The sequence below is a fragment of the Seriola aureovittata genome, chromosome 12 (assembly GCF_021018895.1).
Source record: "Seriola aureovittata isolate HTS-2021-v1 ecotype China chromosome 12, ASM2101889v1, whole genome shotgun sequence".
Classification (NCBI taxonomy): domain Eukaryota; kingdom Metazoa; phylum Chordata; class Actinopteri; order Carangiformes; family Carangidae; genus Seriola; species Seriola aureovittata.
This window is the reverse complement of record NC_079375.1, coordinates 12,916,281-12,940,949: the sequence shown is the minus strand read 5'-3', so window position 1 is coordinate 12,940,949 and position 24,669 is coordinate 12,916,281. Positions and strand designations below refer to the sequence as shown.

The 24,669-nt window shown below is 40.8% G+C and overlaps 1 protein-coding gene across 15 annotated transcripts in view; it reads right to left on the bottom strand.

The window, feature by feature from the left end:
- LOC130178966 (adhesion G protein-coupled receptor L2-like) overlaps positions 1-24,669 on the bottom strand; it is a 129,326-nt gene that overhangs the window by 32,510 nt on the left and 72,147 nt on the right. For 10 of the 15 annotated variants that reach the window (XM_056391624.1, XM_056391622.1, XM_056391623.1 and 7 more), the window contains 4 exons: positions 15,823-16,036; positions 11,646-11,755; positions 9,139-9,153; positions 7,149-7,949 (listed from right to left, as the gene is read on the bottom strand). In XM_056391624.1, coding sequence (XP_056247599.1) covers positions 7,149-7,949; positions 9,139-9,153; positions 11,646-11,755; positions 15,823-16,036 — 1,140 coding nt within the window. Of the gene's footprint in view, positions 1-7,148; positions 7,950-9,138; positions 9,154-11,645; positions 11,756-15,822; positions 16,037-24,669 lie in introns of those variants that run through there. The other 5 variants (XM_056391636.1, XM_056391637.1, XM_056391625.1 and 2 more) reach the window with 2 other exon arrangements.

Below are 24,669 nucleotides of genomic sequence, written 5' to 3'. Positions count from 1 at the left end.
TTACAAAGCTGATATCGGGTGATGTGGTCAGGAGGCCGCAGCAGGGAGAAAACAGTGTTCCTGTGATGCTCACTATTCACATAAACCCTAAACCCCCAAATCACCCAACAGCGTGGCTGAATTGTGACATTTTACTCACTGACCTTTTACCCTGGCAAGGAGCCCTTGCTAATTACCTTACACTCATTCAGTCATTGTGTGTCTGTCACACACATTCACAGGTTGGCCTAAATAGCATGGCAGCAAAAGTAACAACTGACCATGAACAGATGATGAGGAAACCTTCAGTTAGCACCCACAGCTATGCAGGTGTTAAGAATTACTCAAAAGGAAACAAGGTACATGTAACAAAATATTGAATAAATAAATAAATGTACAAAAATTCCATAGATGATTATAAATGCCTTACTCTACTTCTTAGTAAATCAGAAGTAAATTTGAGGATCAAATAAATAGATAACTAAAAAAAATACAATAGTATAACAATGCGACAATAAAAGACTGTTTCAAATATGTTATGTACTGTAGGTGAAGATTTTTCATTGACTCAGGAAAAGTGATATGATTCATAGGCTGACTCAGTTGATTTAATATATGCTTATAATACAATACAAGGGCAAGTGTAATTGGGTTTCAGAATATTAAACCTCTCCATACCTGAGCAAACTTCTGCTTTTCCATGGGCTTATATAAACACCAATATGCTTGCATCACCTGATTAACCTGCTCCTGAGACCATATTAATCCAGCTCCAGAGCCCAGGACACATTTCAGCACAAATTAGCATATAGTATGGAGAAATATTTTGTTCAGTTTTGACATTTGTTTTTTAATGTTTCTTTCTTCATCTTGGCAAAAATTTTAAATCAAAAATAGCATATTCTGCCATTAGTGGTTCAGTCAATTTAGAGATGCTACTGGAAGGTAAAAAGGAAAAATACATACCCTGTTAGGGCTACAATTAATGAGTCCAAGAAATGTTGACCACAAATCATCCAAGGTCTTTAAATTGTAATATTTTGACCAACAGTCCAATCTTGAACCAGAATGAAAGCTGAAGCCAGTGTCTTTAAGGCATTTATGTTTAAAAAAATAAATAAATAAAATAAACCTTAATAGCCCTTCTCAAAGTTATTTACTTAATTAGTCTCTTACTAAGAAAAACACAATTATTATATACATTACTTTCTGCCAAAATCAGGAGTTCTTTAAGAGAAGAGATTGTTCTTTTTTCACTGGTTTGAATTGGGCTGTTCTTAAGTGGAAAAGCTGATGGCACATGTCATACACTAACTGATTAGATTAATAAATAACAATCAAGAGTTGCAGCCCTTAATCCATTGATCAGTCACTCTCCAAAAGAGAGAAGATCTTAGGAACATTGAGACAACTTATTCTATTCTAGTTTATAATAGAAGTACAAAGTTATTTCATGCTATGCGACACTTGGTCATTGTCTCTCACATGTTCACTCTTTCTGACAGAATCATGAAATCATATCACTTTAATTAGCAAGGGCACTCAGACATCGACTGAGTGATTTTTTTTAATCAAAGACGAGATTCAATCTTTGCGAGTGTTTATAGTTGGCGTGTCTTGGGTTTCACATCAGACTGTGATTGTGAATAACATCAAGAACATCAAATATAAAACATATCTATTCAATACTACATCAAGTAATGTGCTTGTCAGATGTTGATGCATCAGTGGGCTCATTTTGATGTGTCTGTAACATGCGCTACAATTTTCTTTTGATTGCGAAGAGAAAATTCCCCTCCAGTAAGAGCCCTGTGTCCTCTGATAGCACTCATCCAAGAGAGGGCTGCACCAATTAGCTACCATTTCTCTCAAGAGGCAGTGAAGTCACTCTTTATGGGCAATCTGACACCAAAGGCATACTGTTGCCATATGCTGAATAATACCTCTTGTAAATAATGGAAGAGTTTGAGATTGAACACTTGAAAAATGACTGTCACCAGTGTCTAAACAGAGCACGTAAATTAAAACAGAGCTAAAGGGAAGGAAAACCATTAGGCAAGATCATCAATCAAGGCATGAAGATGAAGCAGAATTAGTTTTATCACTTTATAGCCCCCCAGAGTCATTTATGTATCTGCGAGGAAGATGACAAAAAAATATTAAACCATAATCAGATGATCACAGGCCTAGATATTCTGTTTGTCCTTGGTCTTATCCTTTACACCACTGCACTAAAAGAGTGTAAAAACTATCTACCTGTCTATACAAACAGCAGGATAAATGGCTCATAAGCCACCTAATACCTACTATTAGGGAAGTGCAATGACAGCTTGCAGCCAAATATAAACAGTTTTAATTGGTTTAAATTTTGAAGATGAATCACTTACTAGACTAATCCGCCAGAGCGACAACAAATAGACCCATGTAGTTGAAAGAAAATATGAAATAGGCAGAGCTCCGTTTAAAAAAAAAAAAAAAAAAAAAAAATCACTCCCTACATTGGTAGGGATCCATCTCTAAACCATATGAAATGACAAGCAAATGACTACACGCACGAACAAGAAGAGAACATAAATATATAGAGTATGGTACTGTAAATATAAAATGGTTATCTCAGCTTAGCATAAAGACCGGAAACAGGGAGAAACTGCTAATATGCCTGTAAAGCTTGTCAGTTTAACCCGTAAGTGCAAAAACATCAATTTGCTGTATTATTGTGGGTTATGAGGGTTGTGCAACCGAAGGGCACAGCTGACGTCAGTAGTTTTTGGTCACTTTGTACTGTAGCGGAAGTAAAACAGTGAAGAAGCACATAACACAACAAAAATAAACTATCCTTGAAAAATGTCTAAAACCTTTTGCTGCACAAAAAATAGTAAGTAATCAAACTGCCACTTGTAGCTACGCTAACCTTGCTAACCTCCCACCGAAATATAACATTACATTGTTTATTAATAATAATTCCCACGTAAGTTCTAGTTCAGCTAATGAAGAGGCTACACCTTAATGCTTAATTATAATTATGAGAAAACAAGCATCATTTTCAATAACCAATTCCCACTGAATAATGTCCATTGTACCATTTCTTCTAAATAAAAACTTATAAAATAACATAACATAAAATATTTTAGAGAGATTCTTTACAGTGTAAAATACGTCATCATATGAAGAAGGTAAAATCTGCTTATATGTTAATGCATAGGTGATAATAAAACAATAATATGTTATATATTGAAACACTCCGACCTTTTACTTTTAGTGGTACTTTATATACATTTCACTGATAATAGTTTTGTACTTTTATTAAGTTTGAATGCAGGTCTTTTAGTTGTAACAGAGTATCTGCACACTGTGTTATCGATGCCTTTAATTGAGTAAAGGATCTGGATACTTCCTCCACCACCGGTGCTCAGCTTCCCAAGTCACTTGTCGTTTTTACTTTGGATTTTGTGCTAATTAAACACCAGTCTCAGACCTTTGATTTAATCAAAGTAATAGGTTTGTTGGGACACTAATGATACCCAAGACACTGTACCTATGCTTTATGTGGGTCTTTATATATATATGCATATGTCTTTATACGTTGAACTTTTCAGCTTCACTCAATAACAAGACTGTCTCAGAGGAGAAGAACTGAGTAAGAGCTACAGTTGGTCTTTTTGCCTCTTTACCTAGAGCCAGTGCTGGTAATTAATGACAGAGAAATAAATCCCACCAGACATGAATTTTACATTAGGCTGTTTATATGGGCACATGCTGTTCAGTTTCATTCAAGCCTACGAGACAGGAGCCCACAGCTTGGCACAGAAAGTAAAGGGCCACAAGACAACACATGAGCAATTTCTAGACCAGCACTAAGGAATATTCGATCATTATTCCTGCTAAATGAAAAAACTCAAGTAGTTGTGAAACTGTTTGCGAGGCTCACTGCTTTACTGACACTTGTTCTTTAAAGATCAGTAGACAAAAAAAACTTTGCCGGACATATCCTATGTCTGCATGGGGTAATTTATGAGGCTTGAAACTGAATACTGTGGAGCAGCAGACATAGAGCAGTCACAACTAGACAGTCTGAGCAAGAGGAAGGTGGCGAGGCAGCTCACAATAAAGACACAAACATGGAGACAGGAAGACAAATGTGCAGACAGAAATACACTCAGAGCAAAAAGACTTTCGTACACGCCTATAATGTCCACTTAAACAATTTCCTGCCATAATTCAGCAAGCAGAACAATTAGAGCACTTCCAAATCCTCTGACACCTTTACTTCTGCCTCTATTTCTGTTGCCGAACATCACGCTTCAGAGGGTGGAACACAGGCTTAGTGCATGATACATCTATAAATGTCCTCCATCTTGAACGCTCACCTGGAAGCGTCGCTCTGGGATATAAAAGAAAACCCTAAGTGCAGCGAGGTGCACAGCTGGGTTTAGCCACAAAATGGCTAAAACATCAACTTAGTGATGACAGATATCTTTGGCATGCAGGATGTGAAGTAGCATTTTTTTCTTGACATTTCAATTCAGTGCAGAGCCCACTTGTACTCACTCCTAGCAGATTACTCCAAGTGGCTAAGCCTCTCGGACAAAGCCATTAATTTTATGCCTCTTGTCTTTATGGCCTCAGATCAATTCTACCTCAAAGACAAATTAATTTTCTCCTTTCTCTCCTTGTTAGTTTGAAACGCTCTTGGCAATTACCGACTCTTCTGATTGGTTTTTTGAATTCATTGGACTGAAATCAGTTAATGTCTTTGCACATCACAGAGAATACATTGCCTATATTTCTTTTTAAGTTTTGTAACGGCGAGCACATGGGTGTGCTTTTTATCGGCATGCACCTCTTTCAGAGAGACCTCTGAGGAGGTGGGCTCTCAAAGTATTGATCATTGCTGTTTTGTGTTCACAATGCATTAGCAGAGCATAGACATTTTCTTTAAATGTGTGTGAACTGTTTGGAACAATAAACGGAAAGATCAATAATGGGGAATGATCTTAGCTAATCACGCCAACCATGGCCAGAATTAGTAAACCCGCAGTGTTGCAAATACTATACACAAGGTAAAAAGGAAATACCGACAACTTGCTGAGGTCAATTATGTTCTGCTTTGATCACTTTGCTAAAACTCCCTTAATATAAACCCCAAAGCCCGTTGGCACCTCGGCGCCTCTCTAAGATGAGCACTACAGCCAAGGTTGATGCGTCTGACAGAAAAGGACACCGACCGTTCATTGTGTTACATGAGTCCTACAAAGGAGAAAAATATACTGGGTTTGAGGTAACTTCACTCTGTGGTCGATGAATCTTAATGGGCACAATTAATTTCCTTTACGCCTCAAGTGCCCCTCAGTTTCAGAGAGAGAGAGAGAGACATTATTTCAGCACCATTAGATTACCCTGCAGAATAGGTTGTTTAATTCAACGACATATCATGGGCAGCAATAAATCCTAATAGCTACACAGTAAAGAAGTTAAAGGTGTAGGTCTGAAAAAACCTAATAAACAAGAACCAATTATTTTCAAGTGCCATTCACAAAGACCGGTGTGCAGCTACTGGCCAATGCATCTTGAGATGCCTCCTCTCTCCTTCTTGAACTAGCAGCATTTCTAAATGTTCCCATAATACACACTAAATGATCCACAGCAACGAGTTCTGCTTCTGGTTGGATCTCAATAACAAAACAGTGGCAGAACAATAGAGTACAAGAATGAGTAAAATCAACAACTATGTTCTGTTGGGTTCCTTGATTAAATGCACTGTTCCTGAAGCAAGTGGCAACACCATGCCTATGTGGCATTTATGTTTACCGAGCCATTACAGTAGCTGAGAGAGCACATTAAACCCTTCATTGAAAATGCTCTGTGATGGCCACTTTCCTCCTCCCCCTGAGCATCTTTTGAGACAAGGAGGGTAATTATGATAATTCACTTGTTAATTACATTTACATACATCAGGACGTGAACAGTTGAGCAGGCAGTTTGCATGCATGGAGAACTCATTAAAGTTTGAGTATTTTTTATATCTCCTCCAACATACTCTTAATTGAGGCTTTGGTTGTTCAGCAGAACAGACACAAACTTGGAGCTCCCCTTGGGTGTCGAGTTATCATGCTGGGGAGATTCCAGGGAACGGCAGGAAAACAAACAGACATGTTGACAAGAGGGCAGAGTTCAGGAGCACACAGCCTCCATTGAGACATCAACGCCAACCCCCCTTTAACAGCTCAGGTCAAGAATCAGATTTCCCCCTCCCGGTAACCCCTCCTGAATATCCAGAAGTTAAAAATCATAACCTAATCCGGACCAGTGCTCGGGGGCAACCTGAGCCTGTAACATAACGTGGAGTCAGGTCACGGTCCTTGTTTCCCCACTTCCTGCAGAAGACTTAGCCTGGCTCGATGGGGTAACATGGCTGCAGTCAGGCAATTAAACTCATCATCAGCTTGATGTAAGGTCCCTGTCTGATGACACGTATGTCGCCTCTCAGCACTTCACGGATTAATTTAAGTCACCTGACCCCCTGACAAGATTCTTCACTGTAATTGATCTCTTAGCAGCCATTCTTCTACCCTGATTCACCATGTGGTACATAACTCATACACACTTCAGCCTGGTGGGTTTTAAAAAATATTACACCACAATAGGATGGCACTTCTCTCCTGATATAGTTTTTTTTTTTTTTTTTAACTGGCTTCTGTGAGAGTGATGAGGTAGCCATGGCAACACAACTAAAAAATCCCACAGTAAGGAGAAGAGGATAACCTCTGTCATACTGTGCACAATACTTCTCAAACGTATTCCAAGCATTACCGGGGAAGTTCAGGAGGCCAGTGTTCATAATGGCTTCGGATAAGGCCTGAGATTAAAGAATTTGATAGGGTCCAAGCTTCAGCTGGAGTGAGTGCCTCTGCTTGCCTCATGGTAATAAAGAAGCACATTTTTGTAGCGACGTGATGCCACTGGGAGCTATCCCTCATTCCAAGGTGAATCTGTAATTTCTTTCTGCAAATGAGCCCTTTCCCCAAGACTAACACAACCCTCTTTTCTTTATCACACCTGAATTGCAAACAAAATGAAAAGGCGGCCATCTGTGACATCTTACATTGTGGCCAAACAATGGAAGAATTACACAAAGACAATGAACTAAACAAAAGTGGAGCAGCTCTCACCTTCGGCAGGATCCGGTGGGCCGAAGTCCAGGTCGTAGCGCAGGATGTAAAAGTTATTCCACACGTATAGCTGGTTGTCCCTGGGGTTGTAATCCACAGCGGTGATGTACTGGTACTGGTTGGGGAAGAGGATGTCAGTGTACTCGCCCTGGCTCAGCTTGGTGTTGTAGATGTAATCGATTTGGCTCCTGCTGGCCTCGCTCTCGTTCTCTTCGTAGGTTGAGCGGACCACGTGCAGCACGCCGCACACCATAAAGGCGTTGGAAGCAGAGCGCTTGTCGTATGCTGTTTCCCACGTGGCCTCAAAGCGAAGCGTGTACGGGTTGAGTTGACTAACCACTATACGCCCATTGTTCTGCTCCGTGGCATAGATAACCCATAAACCCCTCTCATCTACTGCCAAGTCAATGTCTGTCTTGCCACCCCAGCGGTAAGGTGAGGTGTCGTGATAGTTGGCATTATTGACAATAGCCTCGCCACTTTTGATGCGCGTGCGCAGGTCGAACTTGACAATGTTGCGAGTGCGTTCCTTGTTAAAGAAGATAGCCCCATCATAAGCTACGAAGCCTGTCCCGTCAACACGGTGAGGCAGTTTATAGGTGGTTGTCTGGCGACCATTTTTGAAGTCCTCCAGAGAGGCGTACTCGATGAGGGTGTCAGTGCGGTATGGCGTCCAGGGCATGAAGAACACTTTGTCTCCAGCCTGAAGGGGGTCTTTGCACCACGACCCCGCTTGCTGCTCTGCTTCAAACAGGAAGGTGGCGGCCCCTACACCCTTCAGAGTCCCGGGACAAATGAAAACTGGTGACAGAGAAGAGAGTGAAACAAAATACAGTAAGGTGAAATGTTAAAAAGATACATAACACACTTGACAGTCGCTGCTGTACAACTCAAGATCAGGGACTGTGAATTTGGAGGAATATTTTAACTAGTGCTTATGTACTACCGTTAATGAATAGGGAAAAAAAGAAAATAAATGAATGTGTCATAGTGATTATTCAGAATGAGAAATGTGAGGTTAAGACAACTTGCATCTCAAGGGTCTGCTGCTACATCCTAACAGGGACAAAACAAAAAACGTGAACAAAAAAGGCAAAAATCCTGCAAATGAAAGACATGGGAAATGGGGGGAAAAATAGAGTTCACATGTTTGTTTTTTTCCCTTTTATTTAAATACCAGTCTGTCTCTGTTGTCAAATGCCACATGAACAGCTGGGTATATGGACACACTGCACATGCATACTCACATGACTGAGGTCATAAACCAAAATGATAAGGGAACAGACTTCACATCTTGTGATAAGAGTGAACAACAGGTTGTCAATGGTGGTGGCGGCAGCAAAGCAGAGGTAAAATGAAAGTGGAGGTTGGGGAAATATATCGAACAAGAGTGGTAAAGGATTTTCACTATTTCTGTGTCAAAAGACAAGAGGAACCACTGATGGGTGAGGGAGGCCATGGCAAGGTTCCCATTTTGACGCTTTTAAATTAATTGGTTCTGGATAAAATGGGACACCGTAAATTCTTGTTTTCTTTTCAAACATTTTTTTATTTTTTTTTTATTTTTTTAAGTCTGTGCCAATCTCACTCAGCCATCACTGCTATTTCACATCACGTGCTATGGGTGCAGCAGAAGTTGGGCCAAGCAAACTACAAACTGAGCCAAATAGGAATATATATACACAACTAGTCATTCTTCAAGGGTTAAGAAAGTGCTAAGCAAGAGTCCCTGGAACAAATCAACACCGAACAGTTGGTGTTTTCTTTCACATAGTGAGAAAAAACTACATTCGATGACTGTGGATGTCATTTGAAATTCTGTTTTGAAATTCATTTGAACTCCATGGGTGCAAACAATCCTCCTATGGGTTTAGCATTTGACAGGAGAGGCAATCGGGAGAAGGGGGAAGAGACGTGAGGGGAGCTGTACTCAACACCACAGAACAAGGAGCCGAAGGAGGGGGAGGGAAGGACCAGACCACTCATTTACCTTTTTGCTCCACTTCTATTTCAGGCATTGGAAAAGAAAGCAAAAAAGAATGCAAAAGGGAGAGAAAGGTTATCATGAGAAAACTACTAGGTACAAAGAGAAGAATTAGTTGGAGGATATGACCATGAGATGAACTGCACGGCTGCTTTGGAAAAGAGGAGCTAGAGAAGAAAAGGATGTTTGTTAGTGAAACGGCTTCTCATCCTAGGGTATAAAAACAGACAAGTTATGACTGGAGACAAGCTATGTGCCATGCTTTCCAGTGCATTAAACTTTTCATTCCTATGGTCATTAACTGCCAACAAAATAATGCATTGGCCACTGTAAAAGCAGAATAAATCCCTCTAAAAATGCTTCGCCTAAGTGGCAAGAGAAAAAAAAAGTCAGAAAGTCCTGGTCGTACTTAGATGGATAACTTGCTTAGAGTTATTTTTGGCTTGTACCGACTGAGGGTGGAATTTGTTCAAACTTTATAAACACAAATCAAAACTTGATTCCAAACTTGCTCGCCCACACACGAAAAACATGACACGGTGCTAATGTTACAGACCAAACTCTTAAATGAGCCAAAGAGAGCTGCAGCACATTAGATGACTGATGAACAGTCGGCCTAATATGGAGTTTCTTTAGTGGACTGTTGAAGCTGCATACGCTGAGGGGTGGAGGTGGGAGAGGCTAGAGAGACAATATGTGAAAGATTGGAAGTTAAGAAAAATGAGAGCAAATAGGTTAGTTTTTTGGGGGGGCGGGGGGGGGGGCAGGAGGTGAAAGGGAGGTCTGTTTGAAAGAAGAAAAAAATGGTGAATATTTCGGAAAATGTTTACAATTCATCAGTTTAAATACTAAGTACTTTCACAGGCAGGAATGAAGCCTAAATCTGCCCTAATAAACTGCTCTAAAACATCGTTTGGAGGTAGATTAACTTGAATAAATACCAGAGACAGAGTTTAAAATCTACAGTACATTTAATTAAATCATTTTCACAGTGAAAGAATAGAGCTGATCCATCTGAGAAAAGATGCAAAATCATCGCACAGTTTTTACTCTAATATCATCTGTCATATTTTTCCACAGGTAATTACTGAACGTGCTGTACTAGTGTAAGACCTATGATGTACGCTTTTCTCTGTAATCTCCTTGATTATCTCGGCGAAACACACCAAATCTGTAGTGAACGCCATTTAAAGGGTCAGTTCACCCAAATTACAAGAAGCTTATTTCCCCTGTTACCCTTTGTTCTAGCTAGTCATGCAGATAGTTTTGGTTTTATTTTCCCAAGTTTGGAAATATCTGCCTCTGAGATTTCTGCCACTATCCAAATACAATAGACGTTAAAGGGACTGTGTTTGTCATGCTCACAGCAGTGAAAAACAATATTTTTATAGGGAGTATTTCTTCAGTAGAAAGTTGTTCCAATGAAAACTGCTCACAGCAAGGTCTGTAGATTATCTAGAGTAACAGGAACAGTGTTTCTGGAAGGAGGTTTTGCTGTTGATTTTTTTTAAAATGCCATTTTCCACTGCAAAAAAATCCACTTACTACTGCTGAAATGAGGTGGAGGCATAAATCTCCGATAGATAGGGATGGGGTGCAGTGATAGCACTTTATCAAATCCAAATCAAGTATTGAATCTGCTTATTAAATTCAAATCCAACAGAGAATCTAATTAGGCTTTCTTTTCAACAACTAAAGTTCTATGTAACTAACTCACTCAGCTCAACTCTACAGTTTTTAGTGGTTAGCCTAATTAATGTTCACAACCTGTAGCTACAGCCAGAAAAGACATGAAATGTTCATTAAATATGTATCATTGCAATAGCACGTGTATACAACTTCTTTTTATACCTTATTTTTTCACGAGCTACTTGCTCTAGAAACTGCAAACCCTGCCACATATGTATTAAGCTAATGACCTTAAATATTGATGTAAAATGTATAAAAGTTGGTCTTGGTTGGATCACAAAATCACACTCACAGGATGGTGTTAAACTGATGTTTCTTTTCCCTTACAAACAATCATGGGATGAGTACAGACACCAGCTTGTAGAGAGCACAATAACAAGATAACAGACAGGACTTTAATTGAAGCCATTACAGAATTAACATTAATTAACATGTAAAATAAGGGCCCATAAGAGATTTGTTAGCCTTTGAGCTTAACAAATTCAGGTATGTTGCCAACGGGGAGCCAGATCCAAAATAAAAGCAGATATCAGAATTCAAACCTGGGGAAATAAAACCAAGACATAACTGAGAAAACATGTTCTTTCATAATTGGGGTGAACTGACCCTTTAAATGACTGCAACGCTTTATATTTCAGCATAATCTATCATTAACAGTGCTACAACCTCCTCGCAAACACTCCCACGAGTTGAAGTGTCATCTGTAAAATAAATGTGTACACTGCATTTGTAGAGACTGTAGTTAAAGCACATCTGTCTAGTCTACAGACACTTCAAAAACAGACAATAAGAGTTCAGTATGAGATTAGGATGGCGATACTTACTATAGGGAACACACTCATACTGGACCTCTAAGTACTTGTAGGTGCCAGGGCATGGATCAGGAAAGACATCAGAGCCAGTGACAACCACACACTGCGTACGGTTGTTGCACCTAGAAAAAAAAAACATTGACCAGAGATTTCATCATGACTACCCATAGCAAGAGTGATCGGCAAAGACAATATTAATAACACAGAGCGGGAAAAGTTCATCGTTACAGTGAAAGTGATGAAATCCCAGCCAGGACTGTCACATATGCATTCTAGTTTAAACCTTGTCAAACAGAGGGAGGAATGATAACATTAAGGGAGAGTAAATAAATGTGCAATGAATTTGATAATGAATAACCAAGTGACAGGCATGTTAGGAATTAGCGATGGCATTTCCTTTAACAGCGTCTTCGTGCCGCTATTGAAAGGGAAGACATTCATTAAAACACACACAACAGGTGGCGGTGACATGTCCTGCTTGGAATGGGTGACCTCTGGTGAAACGGAGCAGCTCCTCTGCATGTACGCAACAAAGACGACGTGAATGTGTCATTTCGAGGAGAGATTATTTGCCTTCCAGTATGAAATGGTGTCCCTCAGTGAATTAACAGTCTGGTGCATGTGTGTTTGTGTTTGTGCTGATGTTTCTGGATGCTAAAAAAGTTCAAGTAAAGAGGGATGGGAGGGGGGGCGGCAGCAGAGGACTGAGTTTGTTTAAGTACTGTATATGGTGAAATTGGCTTCACTTCAATCAAGCTCTAAGGGACTGAGAATAATGTCAGCAGTAGCAGTGAATAAGAGAATAATGTCAGCAGTAGCAGTGGCAGAGGCAAACAAGAAAAAATTGGCACCAAAATAAGAAATTCAACAATTTGCAAGCTTGAGATAAATATTTCAAAAGGTCAGTAGCTGTCATGCAAGTTGGACATACATTTCAATATTGGACATGACTTTCAAAGAAACAGAAACAGTAAATGAAGAAGCTGTCCATCGCTGCAAAACGGGATTGTGCTGCACATCAACCACACAAAGCCCTGTCTCTGCACTTTTAACTATACAGGTTGTTATGGTATAGTGTGAAAAGGTAAATGTTTGTATATTAACCGTGTACATGTTCTGAATCCATCTTTGCATTTTCTAAGCAAAAACCCATCCCTTGAGACTAATGGATTATTAAGCATCAAATACGAATAAAAAGGCGTGAAGTCCATTATGAAGTTAACGAATAGCATCAGCATCATCAGCGATGGTTTAAACATCACTGACAATACGGTGCCAGCTGCACTTAAGAGATTCACTGTTATGGCTTCACTGCAGTGAGAGCTGCTGCGAGGGAGAAGGGTCACGGCATCAAAATGTGAACAGATGAGAGCGACAGAATCCCCTCAAATGCACCCAGAGATGTTCTGTTAAATTCAATGTTTGGAGTTTATAAGTGTGACTGACACTAGTTCCCAGTTCCCAGTTCCCAGAAGTACATTTACTGTACTGCACCTATGAACAGTTTTGTGATCGATTAACCTAAATATTTCATTTTATACTACTTTGTGCTTCTACTCATCTATTTTCGGAAGTGTGCAAGTGTGGACAGTGTGAATTAACTCAACCTGAATTTTGGCCACTTGGGGGCAACGTAACAAGCTGTAAACACAACAACCTTATAAAGTAGTTATGGCTAACGTGTTAGCAATCATTTGCCTATTAACACATCCATGAGAGAGAGAGCAACATTAGCATTTATTTGGAGTCGTGTTTCTGGTCACATGATGAGTGTAAGTTCAGTGTTGATTTCCCTTTTAGCTCTGTTTAGCATCTCTACCAACGGCTGAGGGAAATATCTGGCTCTTTACCAGACAAGCTCCAATACTTTCACCAGCAAGTCGCTAAATTTGTCCGTCTGATGCAGAGGGTTTATCAGAGGTTTTCTGCTCAAACAGCTGTCTGCTGCCGCTGGAAATTAACCAATGAGAGCAGTGAAGATGAACCAAAACAGTAAAACCAAAAAAAAACGAGCTGAAATATGCTAAAACGCTTCGTAGATCTGCAGAGTTTGGAGATGATTTTCTGTGGGCTTGTCATTACAGGCGACTGCGTTAACATTACACCAGGTCATTTGACCCATTGTTAATATGAAAATATTGATTAGTGCAACTTTAAGTAAAGGATCTTAATACTTGTTCCACCACTGCTAGCTTTCAAGTTGTAAGAATTCACTCCGGAATTTATTCTTCTTAATTTTTAGACATTCCTGCCTTGGAGTAAAGAGAAGTGTTGTTGCTAAGCATTTTGAAATGCCTCCTCTGTTTTAAACTGCTGCTGAAATCACTGCATGTAATCTCTATTGTACGGTGCACAATCTCATTTCTATCTAAGAGCTGCTCCTCTGACCAGGTAAAAGATTTATTCTGTTAGTTTTACTGGGTCAGGGAATATGTGGCCATTGAAATGGTAATGGTAAAGGTAATGCAAGTCAGCAAAGCAACCTTATTTCAAGTGTATTGTGTTTGAATAGTTTGTGTGCCTGCACAAACAGGTAGAGGGGGCAAGGCTGGCACAGAGAGAGAGAGATGTCAGACATACAGTCCATTTACAGTACATCTCTGAAGTAAACACCACCTGAATATTAAACAGGCCCCGTAACCTGAGTTGCCATCAGCTCCTCCATGTATTTTTCATCCAGCCACTTTTTTTGTCAACAACCAAATATTTTACTTGACAAAACACTTCGATAGATGTTGTTGAAAATCAAGCCGTTTCATTCTTGTCTAGTTGTTTTTGTTGTGAGAGACGGACGGCTGATGAGTACGTTTTGTTGCAATTTCCAAACCAACAAAACTGCCACTCTGTGCAGCAGACTTCCCACTGTTTTTATCTCCCCAATCTTTTTTAATATGTTTGTTTATCTGTCTGCAGTGCTACTGCCTTTTGTTAATCTTTGTCATGTTGGCAGGGCACCGTGTCTTAATGTGGTGCAGTTTAAATATTCTCCTTGTTTTAGTTTTCGTCAGACTGAATGAGTGATCGGGGTCTCCCAATGCTTTAACATCCCTGGTTATCACATCAACCTTAATTACGGTCAGGAGCCCATTTCCTCTGATCTGAATCATTAGGATAATTCTGGTTAAGGGCTTGTGGTGCAGACTCTTCTCAAAGCTTTCACTCGCACACTGCCTCCAGGGAAACTTCTATGGAGATAAGTTTGAAGTGTGGCTCCAGCAAGTGAGAGTCAGACTTGTCAACAGACGTGGTGCACAGTGGGGCAGGTTGCAGTCAAACCGAAGGGCATGGACATTGTCAGCAGGGTGTTCCTGTGTGAGCGTACTGGGACTCAGCTGTAAATTTAGAAAGACAGAGTAAGACAGCAGGACTTGATCTATTCCTGAGCCGATGTGTGGTGCTTCTCCTCATGGGAGTAAATACAAAAGTGAATGAAGCAGGGAAAAAACCCAGAGGTGTAAGATGGTGGGCGATAATGCTTAGAAGGGGGGCATGGGTGTGGGGGTTAAGACAGAGCAGCGCATTAGAAGATGAACTGCGCTGGTTACTATTTATGAATAGTTCATCCAGTGCCCTTTAAAAATACACACACCTCTGGGGGTAAGCCGCAGTCGAGCTGAAGTGTTGCTGTGCTGTCATTTGACAGCAAGGCAGCATCCTGTGAGAGGCTAACCAGGATAAAAGGCATGATGATGGGCATTGCTCACTACCTGAGGCAAAGCCACTTCAATTGCAGTACAAGTGTTTGAACAAAGCAAGCCCAATGTTCCAGATAGGGAGTTAAGAGGGTGTTCATGTGACTTGTTGTTGTGTCTCTGAGCTGCACTGATTATGACTCAAGAAGCAGCAACAAGGCGCAGCTGGTGTGAAGAGCTCTGCCGCATGGATGTCAATTCCTGCCTGTCAAGAATTAATCTGCGCCCTAGTTTACTGAATTTTAAAATACCACCTACATAATCTAGTCAATGAAGGGCTAATAAAAAAAAAAAAAAAAGAGAAAAGGTGTGAGATGTTGATTAATTGTCCAGTGCGTAGGTGGCCGCACGAGCAGGGTGATAATTTAAACCTTTCTTTTGTCTTTTGTCTGGGTGCAGAGAAATAAAAAAATAAGAAAACGAGGTCCATACTTTTCCTCCACAGCTCCCGGTTATGTTTGTGAAATAAGATCCCTCCTCTCTCCCCAGTGTTTTACCTTTGTGATATAATCTTGTAGGCATCGGGGAGGTAGCAGTTGACGTTCTCCATCTGGAATGGGTCAGCGTCGCAGATCTTGTCGTCAGTCCGGCCGTAGTTGGCCGTCTCGATCATAATGACATCACTCCCCGGGCAGCGGAGATCAATTGCATATCCTTCACATGAGAGCTCTCTCCTGACCAGCCCGAAAGGCAGGGCTGCACGGCTGAACCCTGATATACACAGAGAGAGAGAGACAGAAGAAACTTTAAGCACATAAATAAAAAAAAAATGAATGACTTAAAAGGATCACTGATTCAATACAATAAGGCCACACATCATGTAGTAAAAATCTACTGGCACAAAATAAATAGGCAACAGCAGTCCAATGTTTACCACAGTTTTAAACAGACGGGCTATTACACGCGATACAGGAATGGGGAAAGACGAAACAATTCATCTCTCCATCTCTCTGTGGTCTTGGATGTTGGCTAAGACATCAGATTGTAAGTCACTGGAGACCAATGGTAACCTCATAAATTCTTGAGCAAATACAAAAGCTACAGAGCATCAGGAAGGCCTCCACCTAGAGAACATCCACTGCGGAGCCAAATCTATCTGGACTGAGAGTTTGTTTTACAGCCTTACAAGCCTTTCCATTTGTTTCTTTTGCTTTACTTGCTCTGTAAAGTAAGATAGAGGAAAAAGGCAGAATCCTGGCAGAATGGAGAGTAATATAATCCATTTTACAGTGTCGGTGATCGAAGAGGGGACAGTCTGGAGTCCACACGGGGGAAAATCTATACATGGAACACAGCAGATGGGAGTGTAGCCAACAAAATTAACTATTTCACAGCAATCTGTCCCCCCTCTCAGAAAATTACAATGAAAGATGTTTTTCCTCAGTATTTCCTGTTATTAAGTGATAAAATGTCTTTGAATGTCTTGAATTTTAAGAGAGAAAAAAGAAAAGAAAAAGAAAGACAGAGAAAATCCATTATCGGAGGTTAAAGTGATCGAAAGTGAAAAAAAGGGGAAGTAATTTTCTGAAATTCTGAGAACACAATTAAGTACAAACTTAGTACAACATGCAAATGTGTTCCATTTAGGAAGTGCAAGCAGAGCACTGCATGAACTGTCAATAATCGCTGTTGTTTGCAGCAATAGTGGGTCCCTGAGGGGGCAGCTTCCACTTGTATTTTCTGCATTGCTCTCTCCTAATTAGCCCTCTTTTCAGCCTGTTACCTTTTCCATGCTCCCATTGGCTCCCGAGCATTGTCATGTACTAACACTTACCACCCCGGGTTCACTTTGCCCCCTCACTCTAATTATCCTCACTCTTTTGACAGTCAGGGCCTCGTGCAATTAGCATTGTTTGAACTGCTCAAAGTTGAATTGATTCCGGCTTGAAATTCCTACCCTGAAACCTCCGACCCACATGTCTGCTAGTCATTTCAGCCTGCTGTGCCTGGCTCACTTATAATGATATTCTATGTCAGTCTGCACGTCACACCAGCAAACAGAATAAAAAACACAGACACACACTGACATCTGTGAAACATACACTGTTGAAATACAATGCTGAAGTCATTGCATATTAGGAGAAACTTCTGCATTCACTAGTAGTGGTAGCAGTATAACAAAATATGAAACTAATGGTATAAATTCTCTGGCACACAGCCACTAGATATTTCATTATAATACCATGATCTATCTAATGGCCAGTAGATTCTGCTTAGCTGGACTGTTTATCACCTCATTAGGAGACGTCAGTGGAGCTGAACCATAAGTGGAGGGCTGTGGGGTCACTCCATCTATTCCAATAACCACTACAATTACCCAAACCTTTCAGAAAACCTGTCCAGAGTGGTGGATGATAAAACACAGAGTGAAGTCGCCAGCTCTACTGCGAAGACTAATGATTGTCCCGCCTGCCATTCCTCATGGAAGGAGTGACGGGTTTATCAAAGCAGCTACAGAGAGCAGACAGAAAGAATGCATTTCATGGGGTTTTAAAATTCTGAGCGAAGAGACCGTCGTTTGGCTAAAACACCCTTTCTGGCTGTCCAGTGGTGACTCCGCACATCTATCAGCCCACTATGGCATGATGGCATGCTGTTGTCAACACAGACCTAACGATTGATTAGGCTTGTGCCTTGCCGGCCTCCTTCTCTGTTGCCTGTATAGATCTCTCTGGTCATAGGCTAACACTACATCAATTAGGCGGAGTATCTAGGCTGTACTGCCGGCCTGAAGAACAAATTGCTTCTTTTCCAAACTGCAAGACCGTCTCAGTTTCATTAATGACTGTCTTGTCAACTTCTAATTGTGCAAGTAATGACAAATCTGTCTAAAAAGTTAAAATATATATAAAGGAGATTTTTCTCTCCGCAGGAGGAAGAGGGGATAGCTGAATTCAAGGGAATATATTTTTGGTCGACTTAACTGGATGTTGCTTCAGATCTTAGGATTTAAGTGCAGCTAAGAAGGAAAGACCTTGTGACAACAAAGGTTTCTGGATGTAGGTGTTGATTTTCTCGGTTTAAACAAGTTTTGCGAGATTTTGGAAAGATGGGATGATTGTTTGTGTGCACAAATGTCAATGTCTTAAGGAGGTATGAAAAGCTCTTCATCTAGCATTCTGTGCTTTGTTTGACTGCTCAACTTTGCAGCAGTTGAAGACTGCGACAGAAGGGCACCAGCTGCAGGGAAAAACGGTGTCAAGAAAACTGCAGGAAAAAAAAATCCACAACACGATCCCTGTGTGTATGTGTGTTAAAAAAAAGAAAGAGAACGGGCTGCTCTCTCTGTTTCTGTACCTCAGATTACCATTAAATTACACAATCAGTGAGGGAACCAAATAATGCCTTATATAGAGCATTTAGTCAAATTACCATGGTAACCACATTGACTTAGCTATAATTGGGTATGATCCCTATTCCTGGCCTTGTTGACACGAAGCCTTATCATGCATTCTGGTCAGTGAGTGACTGCGAGGAAAGTAGCTTTTCAGATTCCTCCCCCTGACCTGCCTGCTAAGCCGTCTATTGAGCTCAAGAGAGCAAAGCAAAGGCTGGGACCGCTTCTCAATATGTTGCATTCTGGGAGTTTTTCTTCTCCTCCCGTTGACAGCCTTTAATTCACTGCCAGCCCCCCTCCCCCCCAACCCTCATAATACATATTTTGTTTTCTATCAACACCCTTGAAATTGGAAGTGGCACTGTGGCTCAGATGGGTACGTCTGAAACCATCCACAGGGTTACACTTTGTGGCTTTTAAAACCCTGGAGATAAAACGAAAAGATAATGGAGGTTTGGTGTCGAGATATTGCCATTTGGTGGCTGCAAGCGCCAGACCATAACACACATGTTGAGGTTCATCTTTGCTGTTCTGTGTGTTAGCTCACGATAGTGCAGTCGTGACCAACCTTTAACCCCTACAAACTCCACAGGACATCAGACGGTGGGAGAAAAAACCGGAGGAATGTTTGATCAGTCTTAAAAAGAAAAAAAAAAACTGGGCCATTTTTGGAGGGTAGACAGTGTGGCGAGGGCTGGCACAGACAGAGAGCAAAGGCGTTGGTTGACGCTTGTCATCCTCCATTAAGGTTCCTTTGATTGGCCTTTGTGGTCCTGGAAACGGCAAACAGCTGCATGCAAATGGCCCTGTTTGCCCAAGGCTGGCCCCCATTGTTCTGAGCTTGGGTTTGACAGGGACGCTTTCTCTGCAGCATAAAGGAGGGTGTAGCCTTTAGTCAAATAAGAATGCCCCCACCGTGGTCACAGCAGGAGTACTTCAAGATTGTTTGTCTTTTTATGTTGTTTTATTCCCAATATTACTGGTAGCCAACATCTTTGGAAGAAAGAGCAGATCTTAGAGTCAAGCTTTTCCTCCAACAGCGGGGGATGCCTCCATAATCCAATATCCGGAGTGACAGAGTGGTCATACGGCATGTTTTGCTCTGGTGGAGTAAAGATTTTCCATGAGAATTCATGAAGTAGAAAAAAAAACAAACTGAAAAACAGATTTGAATTCTTAATATAGGGAACAAAGCTTCATAAATGTTTTGCCTCTTTTTTCCAGCTGCTTTGTTCTTTACTGCAGTATTTCTAATCTTTTCGATGGAACATTCTGATTGCTGGCCAAGGAATAAAATTAGCTTAAAAAATTAAATTCCAGAGACCATTGTGGTAAACCTTTTATGTGTGAAATAAAAGTGCATTTCATTGTCCATGCACATGCCTCTAAACTGACAAACTAAACACTTGGATTAATTCACAGCACACGCAATTTCCATTTCCACGTCCCTAAATTTGTAAGGCATCCAGTCCTGCTGCCTAAAATGTGCGACACAAGTTCCCAAATGCAGTACATGACCGCCCATCAAATGTGAGAGACACACAGGAGCAAAGTGGGAGATGAGAAAGGAGATTTGGGATTCACAAAATAACACCTGCTTTTCAAATACAGACAACACCCCGAGAGCTCTTCACTATGCCACAACGGCTCATATTTCATTTCGACTGTCGAAATGCGGTGAAACAGTGAAAATCTAGTTGGACATATGGTACCATTTCCCATGACACTTAAGTCCCCGCTCCAGTCCACCTTGCTGGGAATTGTTTCTAAAGACAGTGTCAGACAAGACCACAAACCCTGGGGCTACACCAGCCTTTCCCAGACAACTGCTATCAGACACTCTTGATTCCGATATAAGTATTCTAAAATAGAAACTGGCAATACAGGATCGAGTCCATTTGTGGTTAGACGAAGCGCTCTGAGTCATATCCCTTTCCCTTTCTGGTGATGCATGGATTCAGTGTTGCCACTTCAAATTCCAGAGCCACCATTTTTATTCATAGCAATTGCCTTTTCTCTAATTCATCTCCCCTTTTCTTCACTTAAAAAAAAAAAAAAACAGTAGGTGGGAGGAGAGAATCACATGCGGCATGCTGAAGCATGTCTTGTTGAGGGGCTTTAAGGGGGAGGATTTGTCATATTGCTGAGACTGAGCGTGAGAGACCCTGCTGCTGCCTCTTAACTCCTCAGGTGGGTCCATTTAGGGGAAGCTAGATCCTATCATGCCAGATGCAGGCGTGTAATGTTTTCTCTTTTAGTGAAGCAGCATGAATTTAAAGGGAAAATCCAGTGTTTTTCAACCTCGAATTTATTCTCATAATTGGCCTTTCTCTAAACCCCTCGCCCAACAGAAAGTGGTTTGTATCTAATAGTTTGCTCTAATGGGAGTGATACTTGGTATTTTAATAGTTGGGAGAGTGGTGGGTTTTTTTTGCCTTTGCAAAATTAAAAACAATAGAGCAAGTGTAAGGAATTTATTAAAGTTTGGGCTTATGTTCTTTAGCTGCCTTTGAAGCTTATGCCTTTAAATTTCCTGCATTACATTATGGATTATGGAAACAGCTCTTCTTGATCTCAAAATCAAGTTTGATTCTGAACTTTTTAGTTTCCTGGTAAGTAAACAGCTGTTAATGCTACAATTGGCTATGTAGCAACAGCAAAACTTACAAATAGCTCCTTTAAATCAGGTATGCAGCCCTGTCTATTCACTCGCCAAATAACTGCCTGGCAATCACCCATTGCATACACTGGTTTCCTTAAATTACAATGCCGTGCCTGTAACTGTTTCACCTCCACCAATCAACTGGAAGAAAAGATAGTTAGCTTTCCTTACAGTAAGCAACAGCAATAATAGCTCCTGTGAATCAGTCAAAGCCTTCAGGGCATTTTTGTTAAACCTTTCATGTCTGTTAAAGTACGTAAGTATATTAACTGATGATAGCCTATGTAATAAATTCAGATAAACAGGCTGCTAGTTGACCAAAGGGAAAAGGTTGGTTAGCAGGCTGGTTAGCAGCAGTTGCTAATCTACTTTCTGTGTTTCTGTCACATTAAGAGCCAAGAGTTTAAAATAATTTATTTAAAGCTTTAAGATTTCCAAATCTCTACAAAAGAGGTGGCAAGTGCAAAGTTACCACAACTCATTAGTCAAAATAGTCACGATTATGAGATAAAGAGATTGAAAAATACCAGAATTTTCCTTAAGACGTGAACCCTTTGTAAAAGTATCCAACAACCCCACAATGTACACAAAATACTTAAAATGCACAGACCGTTCTGTTTTGATGTTGCGGAAATCACTGTCTGGGATTACATAACACACAGAAAATGTTTAAACTTTGGCACAACTGATGCACAGTCGACACGGTGGATTATTTTGACTTTCCAGAACAGGCGGCTCAGCTGCAGAAGACTGCAGATGAAGAATTTTTCCCCATGGGAGCAAGAACTAAAGAAAAAAAAGAGGGCAGAAAGTGGAGGCTATAATGACTGTGTCTTAATTTGGCCGCAAGAATCAAGGTTTTCTCCGTGGGTTGGTTGGATGATCCCTGACCCTATGGGCCCACATCAAAGAAAGTCAGCATGGATAGAGGGGCGTATCATTACATTACTAATACATATAATTCTCTAAATGCAAAGAGGGTCAGTGCTTAATATAAGTCATGACAGGAATACTTAAGTTGGAGAGATATTACTCGATGTAATTTCTTCTTTTGTTTGGTCCATGGACACATCACTCAGATTAAAGCAAAGTATAATTCGACACCTTGTATAGTCTACTGAGAAAACAACCTTTTCATGACTGTCACAGAGGCTAAACATTTGAAGGAAAAAAAAATGTTCCACTTCCAAGATGAAAAAACCTATATGCTCCCGAGAGAGTGCCATTTTGACAGAATTAGTTCAATATCTAACATATTGTTGCATCTCTTTTTTGCATGGGAGTTGATGAAACATGCAGAAAGATGTGAGTTAAATCAAGTCTTCCAAGTGCAGCAGGGGTATAGTTTCACAGGTTTGATCTACCCAGAGTGATGCTTAACTCCCCTTAAGCCCATATTTTACCCCTGTATTTAAACCCCAGATGGATTTTCCGCTCAAGAAAACGTCTCAGAATAAGTCAGGTGCCTCCCTTTGGGGTGGGGATGGAGAAGAAAAAAGAGGAGGATGCAGAAGGAGGAGGAGGATGTGGATTTGTCTCCATCACATGCTTGTGTCTCTGTTCTTGTTTGCTGGGGCAGGGCCTCCCCATTACACCCTCCTAATCAACCCCCACCCAGCCCTGCCTATACAGAGCCAAGCCCAAAAGGCTTACTCAGTATGTCACATAGACAGGGTGTCAGGAGAAGCTGCACCTGGAACATAGATTACATGAATAATGAACCCCATACTACAAGGATGAGATCGGCGCCTAGATACGATAATGAACAGAAGATTCTGATAAGGAGGTTTATCTTCATGCTGGACCGGCATTAGCCTTTAACACAGTGCTGCTATCACTTTCATTTGACACAAGTCCATTTAAGAGGATGGAGTGGTGCAGTTGTGGTTGTGATTATGCAGATGAGGTGGTGGACTGCAATTTTTGTACTCGTTTTGGCATGAAATTGTGTTTATGTGTTTCATCCCAACATAAGAATTTTTTTGTGGCTTTAGTTTGCGAAAAAAAAAAAAAAACCTTTCATCCTTCATGATGTATGTTTTGTTTTGCCTTTTTCATTCTGACATACGTTTTTCATCTAGTGCACATTTAATCGCACATTAAAATACAGTTTTTAATGCAATTAAAGCCGAGTCTGTGCTGGCTTACATTAACAGGTGATTCTTATCTAGAATGTCTTCAGGACACATCCTGAACTCCTGGTAACAATGTTCATCCTGCTGCAGCCCATTTTCCAAAATTCATATGCTGCACCAGAGCTGGTTGTTCACAAATGTTTACGTCTATTCTTTTTTTGTTTTTGTTTTCTTGTTTGTTTGTTTGTTTGGTTTTTTTTTGGGGGGGGGGGGGGTTAAAGAATAAAGGGGGTTGAGTCAGGGAGAGAGAGGGGGGATGACATACAGCAAAGGGCCGCGGGTCGGACTCGAGCCCATGGCCGCTGCGGTTGGGACTAAGCCTATGTGATACGCGCTCTTCCAGGTGAGCCAACGAGGGGCCCCATCTTTACGCCTATTCAACACAGTTTGTTGGTCAGATCCATGTGATCTTGTGCCCAGTGTCGGGAAAGTAAAGGTGATATATGCCTACAGGGGAGACTCTTCCCTGAGTTACAAACTGACCAGACAGTTTGAACAAAACTGGTGGAGTTATATTGTTGGCCGGCATACCCACATAGACATTTAAGAATTTGGGAAATCTGTGATAACAGAATTGTAATGCAGAAATTGGAAAATTATTTGTTTTCAAAGAATCTTTCAAAATCCGATCAAGTAGGCAATATTTATAATGATATCACTGGGTTTGATTGCTTGCTTGCATCTTGATTTAATAAAAATCTTTAGTTTGTTTCTCTTGTAATCTTTATATGTTTGAAATTTTTCTGCATTGTTCGAATTTCAATTGGTCAAAACTAAATAGAGGTGAAAGAAGTTGTAGCTAAGCTTGCAAGGCTAATGTATACTAGCCCACCAACAACTTTGGCTGTCTCTATCGAATACGTGGCTGTGCTTCACAGGTCGCAGCGGTCCATGGAAAGTCTCCCATTCATACAAACATATTGCTCACGCACTGTGGGCATACTACATGTGTACATACTGTATTGTGTGATGGGGAAAGCCTTTGTGGTCTTTTATGCAGTGTCTCATAGATTTACCAGGAAAGTCAGTGAAAAAAAAAAACATCCAGGCACATTCCTTGGCAGTAACCCGCTGCTATCTCTGGAACACTGACCACTTTGATTGACTTGAGAGTGATGACCTTGCCCCATTCCCTTCCACCAGCATTCCGGTCAATGCGAGCAGAAAACAGGAGCGCTGATAAGAGATGCACAGATGGGGAGATCTTGAT